Source organism: Phaethon lepturus, unplaced genomic scaffold (genome assembly GCF_000687285.1).
Source record: "Phaethon lepturus isolate BGI_N335 unplaced genomic scaffold, ASM68728v1 scaffold22640, whole genome shotgun sequence".
NCBI lineage: Eukaryota > Metazoa > Chordata > Aves > Phaethontiformes > Phaethontidae > Phaethon > Phaethon lepturus.
This window is the reverse complement of record NW_010512881.1, coordinates 9932-16763: the sequence shown is the minus strand read 5'-3', so window position 1 is coordinate 16763 and position 6832 is coordinate 9932. Positions and strand designations below refer to the sequence as shown.

The 6832-nt window shown below is 58.2% G+C and overlaps 1 protein-coding gene across 1 annotated transcript in view; it reads right to left on the bottom strand.

Moving 5' to 3' along the window:
* Positions 1-3084, bottom strand: part of KIF21B (kinesin family member 21B) — a gene marked incomplete at its 5' end in the record, with an annotated part of 23750 nt that extends 20666 nt beyond the window's left edge. Inside the window, 2 exons of the mRNA XM_010288668.1 lie at positions 2310-2492; positions 2862-3084. Coding sequence (XP_010286970.1) covers positions 2310-2492; positions 2862-3084 — 406 coding nt within the window. The remainder of the gene's footprint in view (positions 1-2309; positions 2493-2861) is intronic.
* Between the last annotated feature and the right edge of the window lie 3748 nt (positions 3085-6832).

Here is a 6832-nt window from a genome sequence, read left to right as displayed (position 1 = left end):
CCCCTCCGCAATGCCACACATCATCCTCTCGCACCCACGTCCCAGCGCAGAGCACAGGGTCACCCAAGGACCACAGGCTCCTGGCCAGCAGAGCGGATCAGGCTAATCCATGCCTGGCTACCCCAGGTGCAAATAGGCTCCCCAAGGGTTTAAACCCCACTCTGACAGCCTGCTCCCAGGAGGAGAGTCACAGGACAGGGATCAGCAGGGCCAAATCCTGTGCCACTGCCGAGACAGCAGGGTTGACAACCAGCATCTGATGTGGCCACGTGCCCATGCTGGCACAGGAGAGCCATTATCGCTGCAAAACCCTCCCGGGTTGCCTGGATAAGGGTGGCTATAGGACAGGTCTTGACACAGCAGCTCAGGAGCTCCTGGTTTGATGTCCATGCCTGCAGGGTGGATCAGCAGGCAAAGTCCTCAACAGACTCCAATGGCCTTGGTCACGGGGCCATCAGGCAATGGACTTTTACTCTCCCCACACGGAGAGAGTAATAGGGCCCTTGGAAAACCTTTAAGCCCCCCGCAGCTGGCAGATGGTCCCCCCACCCTGGGGCTGCCAGTGTCCCACTGGGCACAGCTGGCCTGGGGACTATGACCATGATTGGCTTTGAAACACAGCAGAGGAAGCCTTGTTCCCACCCTCCACTGCAGCCACCAGACAAACATCTCTGCGGCTATTTTGAGAGCCAAAATCACCAGGGGTCAGAGGTGGTAAAGAGAGAAAAGCTATGGGAAATCTCCACAGCAGCTGGTGTGAGCCCATGCAGGGCCACTGCTCTGTCACCCTCAGGTGCCCCCGGGTTGTGTTGGACCTCTTGGTGTACAGAGATGCTTCCTAGGGAACAGAGGGTCTGGGACAGAGGTAGCACAGGAGTCCTCTCCCCAGTGTTCATCCTTCATGTGTCCCAACCCCAACTAACAGGTCACCCAACTCCTTAGGGCAGTGTCGGGTCATCTCAACCTGAGTGGGAGAAACGGGGGTAAGCGAAACTATAGCTGGACAGCAGAGGCTCTCCTAGAGAGCAAATACCAGGGGGGCTGAGAGGGAAGGGAATGCGTGTCACATAAGATAAGGGGACACACTTTGGGCTGAAGGCCAGCATCCTGCCCAGGGAAGGCAGGACTATGTCCTGGCTCCAACAGGGTTAGGGGACGCTCCATCAGAGAGAAAGACGGACAAGGTTCATCCCCCAGAATGGCTTCAGAACAAGCAGGAAATTGTCCCCATTTCCATCCCAGCCCACAGGTTCTCCAGAGCAAAGCCCCACAAGGCCGAGGATGTGTGGGAAGGCAGCTTGAGGCTCGAACAGGTCGAGTGGTAGGGAGGGAGGGAGGGAGGGATAAAGCTGGACACAACAGCACCATGGGAGCTAACAAGTGTTCTGCAGATGGAAAGCTGGTTGGGAAGGATTTCTCCAGCAAGGAGGTCAGCCCTCCAGGCTAGGAGGTGACTTTGGGCACTGCTTCCCCTCTCCAGGCCATCGACATCTGGAGGAACTCCACCTTGCCACATGGACCAAGATCACAGCACAGGGTCTCTCTTTCTGCCTGCTTGTCTCCTCCGGGCTGTACCCGAGATCGGAACACCAACCAGATGAAGTTTTTTCAGGAGCTCAGCTTTGCTCAACACTGCCCTATTTTTTCCTCACCAGGCCCTTAAGACAGTTCCCATCTTGAACTTCTTTGCACTTTCATCCCAGGACCAGACCCCAGGGAAAACACTGCAGACACACAAGGTCCACAGGCTTTCTGGGACAAACTTCTCCAGGGAAAGAAGCAGTTAATAGAAGAGGCTTTTGAAATGGAGTGGCCAAAGCAGAGGTGGGAGAGGATGCAATGAAGCATTCTCAAGGTCAAAGATGCAGCAAAGGACATGGGAAATAACACAGCCCTTCCTCAAATTCCCGCTTTGAGGAAGTGGCACTTTGTCCTCTCCTTGTTTCACTGGGAACACTGGTCCAGAACCAGTGGAGCAGGTATGCTGCTATCCTCAACCTCAAACAGAAGTAAGTGAGCCCAGAGCCCCCTGAATCTCCAGGGGACTAAGGCATAAGCCCCTTCCCTATGGGGGGTACTCCCTGCAGACAAGAAAGTGACACCCCAGTTTGTGGCCATCATGAGGTCAACAACATTCAGGTGCTTTGAGTCTCCTCTGCCCTGACATGCATCCCCAGCCACACGCCTGCTGTGGGATCTAGCTCAGCTGGGGACAACCAGGACGTGGAGGACTCAAGGAGACAAGGATACGGGAGCTGAGCAAAGGAGAGGGCAAGGCCACAGTGTCACCCAGACTTGCTGTCACCCACCTCCAGGAACTGGGCGCTGACTTTGAACTCAGGTGCCGCCACGCCCTGACTCTGTGCCGCCCGCTTGCGCTCCTCGATGCCACTGAAGAGGTGGCCGATGGCCCGTGGGATGATACCCTGCTCATCCTCAGAGATGTTCATGTCGAAGCCGGTGCCCATGGTGTAAGTCTTCCCCGCACCAGTCTGCAAAGATGCAGTGAGGGGGAGCTGGCTGGGCCCTCCCAGGCTCAGCTCTGCCCACTGGACCCCACACCTCCCCCTGCCACCCCAGGCTCCCCAAACACCTCCGCTGAGTCCCTCTGATCCCCACCACCACACTGGCTCCCATGCTCCCACCCCAGCCCTGCCTCCCTCTCCTCCCACCCAAGGCCACTCCCTGCCCCAGCTCTCACCCAGCCCCGAGGCAACTCTCTGTCCTCTCCACACCCAGGAGCTTACACACTCCCCACCTCCTCTAGCCCCTGCAGCTGCCATCGCAGCATCCCCAGCACCCAGCGCTGCAGGAGAGCCCAATGCCCACGCCAGAGCTCAAGGAGCAGGCAGAGCACGTACCTGGCCATACGCCAGCACAGTGGCATTGTAGCCCTCAAAGCAGCCTTCTATGAGCTTGCCCACGCATGTAGTGTAGATCTGCTCCTGCCATGTGTCCAGGTCAAAGACAAAGTCGTAGGTGAAGGCCTTGTCCTTCCCCAGCAACACCTGGGGCTCGCCGGGTGTCACCGAGGTGCAGATGTGACATCCCTCTATTTTCTCTTTGGACAGTTGGGGACGGATCCTGCAGGAAGAGAAGCAGGCTGAGGGCAGCCTTGGGGCTCACCCCACTCCTGCGGGACATGAGCCTGGTTCTGAGGACGTGAGCATGGCCCATGCTGGAACCATGACTTTGGCGGGCAGGGGACAGGCAGCATCTCTGCCTGCAGCGTGCAGCAAACAGTACAGGGGATGCTTCAACTCCTGCACCCAGCAACAACCTTGGTCTGTTTGTGGCTGGGAAAAGAGGTTGGTGCATCCTAGTGATGCCACCAGCCACCTCCACAGCTGAGGTGAGCAGGGCTGGGTCCCATGGCACAGGCAGACCCGGTAATGACTCGCAGCCTGCAATTAAAACTGCTCTTGCACCAACAGCTAGATACAGCCCGGCATGGCCCATACAGGGCCAGCCAACTCCCCACGCCTGTGCTGGCTCATTCACACAGCAATGCCCCCAGCCAGGCAGCGAGCTCTGGGCTGCACGTAGACACTGATCAATACATTGAAGCAGCCCTGACGGGGACTGACAGGGTACGGGTGGGCATCCGGGATGCACTGCAGCCAGCCACGCTCGCTTGAAAGGCAGCGAGATCAAACTGCAGTTACAAAGGCTTGAAGTGCAAAAACATGATGAGACAGTCCCAGTGCCAAAACAACCATCTAAACCAAACCACCGCCCAGCCCGATGGCTGTCGCCAGCCATGGACTCGACACAGGCAAGGCTGTGCTGGGCTCCTGGCTCTGGCCTCATCCCCAGCCCCTGCACTCAACCCCTCCCTGAGAAATCTGGGTACAGAATGGCCGGACCCGCGCAGGCACGTCTCTGCTTCAGCGCAGGCACTGGCACATGTTAGGGCTGCAGCAGCTTCAGCTTTTGGTGGATGTGCTGGCTGTGGGAAGCTAGCTGGTCCCGGGAGACACACGGAGAAAGAGGGAGTGTGGAGCCAAGCGCCACGGCAAACAGCTCTCATTAGAGACCACATCTCCCCTCCCTGGGTGCTTCATAAGCACAGTTATTAATTCCTCCGAAGCTGCATCGCTGGCAAGCCGGCACAGTGACCGCAGCAGACGCTTTGCAAATTGGGGCTCTGCACAAGTCACCACCCTTTGCCAAGCACGGCAGCAAGCAAAGCCCAGGAGGGCCAAAACCCACTCTGTTTTTGGGGACAGGGTGTCCCCGGCAGGGCAGGAGGCAGTGCGAGCACCCCGCTCACCCCGCTGGGAGCCTGCACAGCAGACGTGTGGGAACAGCTACGTTTGTCTGTGGTATATTTAGCTTAGCAGCCACAAGAGAAAGCAGCTTCTGATGTGCTTGGCCCTAGACTCGTTCCTGTTGCCTTCCCAGGGTCCCACCCTCCTCCAGGAAAATTAACCCCAGCTTTAATTATTTTTTGACCACCATGATGCGCTTCCCCCTCTCCCCACCCCAGACATGCACAGCGACAGTGTCCCAGGGGAACGGGCAAAGGGAAAAACTGTAAATTTTTTTCCTCTCAAGAAAAATAAGAACAGGGTTTTCAGCAAAAAATTTCTTCTGTTTTTCCCCCCATTCCCTTTAGGTCATTAAATATGTGCATGTTTGTTTGGAAGAGAGGATGAGCAGCAGGTTTTAGCTACCTGACAGGTTAAACCACAACAGAGACCCACCTCGAGCTTGGCCATGCTGCGCTGTTCCAGCTATCCACACGCCAACACTGTATCTTACCCACTCCCGTTCCCCAAACCTCACTGCCCAGCTCAGCTCCAAGCACCCGAGGAACCCCATCACTCTCCCTGGCTCTCCCAGTCAGGGGATCTGTGGGGGCTGGAGGGGACCCAGGTGCCAGTCCTCAACGTGCTCCCCTGTGCCGTCCTGTCTCCCCGGGGTCACTGGAGATGCAGGACCCCCCTGGGAGGGTCCTGCTCTCCAGGCAATCCGCCAAGCACCACCCAGGGATGTCCCTGGGAGCTGCTGCCAGCTCGTGTGCAAATACTATGAATCGCCACTACCAGAGTGGGGCAAGCAGAGCAGGAGGGCAGGGACGAGTGCTAGCAGCCACAGCCCCACGTGGGACAGCGCACGATGCCATCCAGCATCACAGGATATTTACATGGCCACCAAGAGACATCACAGAGGGTTTCTCTAGGCCAATGCAGCAGCTCCTCCAGTTCCCCAGCATCCGACTGTCCCAGCTCTCCCATACCAGGCAGCCCCATCTCTGCCCTCCCAGGAGAAACACCACCATGCCAGGCACCAGACAACGCAAGACCCTGGTTGGGTCAGGTAGGTGTTCATGTGTAGTTCAAGTGATGCTCAGGCATCACAACACCTCCTCCAAACATGACATAAGCATCTGCAGAGCCAGCACAGGCCCTCTCCTTGGCCCTGTCCTCAACCCTACCGGGTGACACTGGGGGAGCTGGCAGTGCATGCTGTGCTCTGCCCCAGTTTCCCTGCTCTGCAACAGAGATCAGCAACTTTGGTGGCCATAAAGTCGCTGTCTGCATGCATTCTGGCACTCCTTGTCTCTACCTCTACCAAAAATTATGCTGGCCACGTCCTATCTGTCTATGGGTCCACAAGAACTGGGTGTGATGCTGTCAGGACCCAATCTGTGGGATGATGGAGCTGCTCCCTCACCTGCATGTGGACACAGCCAGCCAACCTGGTCTGTGCCCGATCATGGGCCACCAGCCAGAAGGACAGCTTGTGCCCAGCACCAGGATCAATTTCAGAGCCAAACACACCAGGATGCCCTGTCCTAAAGGGCTGAGACATCCACAGAGAGCCCAGCTGGTCCCCTGGGAGCCCATGGCACAGGCTTCTATGGTTATGTGGCAATTAGGGACCTACCTGCTAAGCAGCAACCAAAATAAAATAGCACTTAACCAGTGGGGTGCTGCTTCACCATCCCCCAAGCTCAGGCAGGAGCAGACATGTGCCCCAGCTCCACCAGGCAGCCTCAGCCTGGCTGTCCCCACACCGGCACAGGTGACTGCTTCTCCTGCTCAAAGCCAGCAAGGGGTGGACACAGGCTGCCCTGAGGCCAACAAGGTGATCAGCGCCAGCCCCATCTCTCTCTTGCCCAGGCAGGGAGGAGAGAGCCGGCAGGACTACAGTGGCACCACGAGCCAGGCCACCACCTCCAGCCCGCTCAGACTCAGCTCACTGCGAAGAAACAGTGACAAGGGACTGAGTGCCCAGGACAGAGCTGCATGTTCCCGGCCAAGTGCTCCTGCCAAGCAAGCCTGGCTGCTTCCCAGCCCCAGGCACCCGACACACAGGGTTGGGAGGCAGATGGACGCACAGAGACAGAGGTGCAGGAAGTGGTGGGGACCGCTCCTTCCTGAACTGGCAGCTCTCGCTGGGGTGATGACGGGTGGCATGGCAGGAGCCTGCCTGCTCCAACATCAGCATCCAAACCTGGCAGCACGAGCAGTGCATGTGCCAAGGGAGAGCCCACGGCCCCCTGGGGATATAAACAGGACCTCAGCTGGGAGCCTCTCCATTGCTCTCCTTCCTTTCTCTGTTGGGCTGACAGGCTGTGAAAGTGCCATCTCCATGGCTGGGCTGCCAGGGCGACCGAGCATCTGGGAGGAGGGGTGAGCGGGTCCCGCACCCTGAGGGCCAGGGAGCTTCGGCGTGCACACGGGCCTGCTCAACGGCAAGCACAAAGGCCGAGTTGTTCAGCTCCGCTGCCCTATGCCAGCATTTGGCTGGGACGGGGCAGGGGAGCCAAGCGAGGCGGGGAGCCAAGTGCTGGGTGGGCACTGCCGGGCAGACGGCGCCCCCC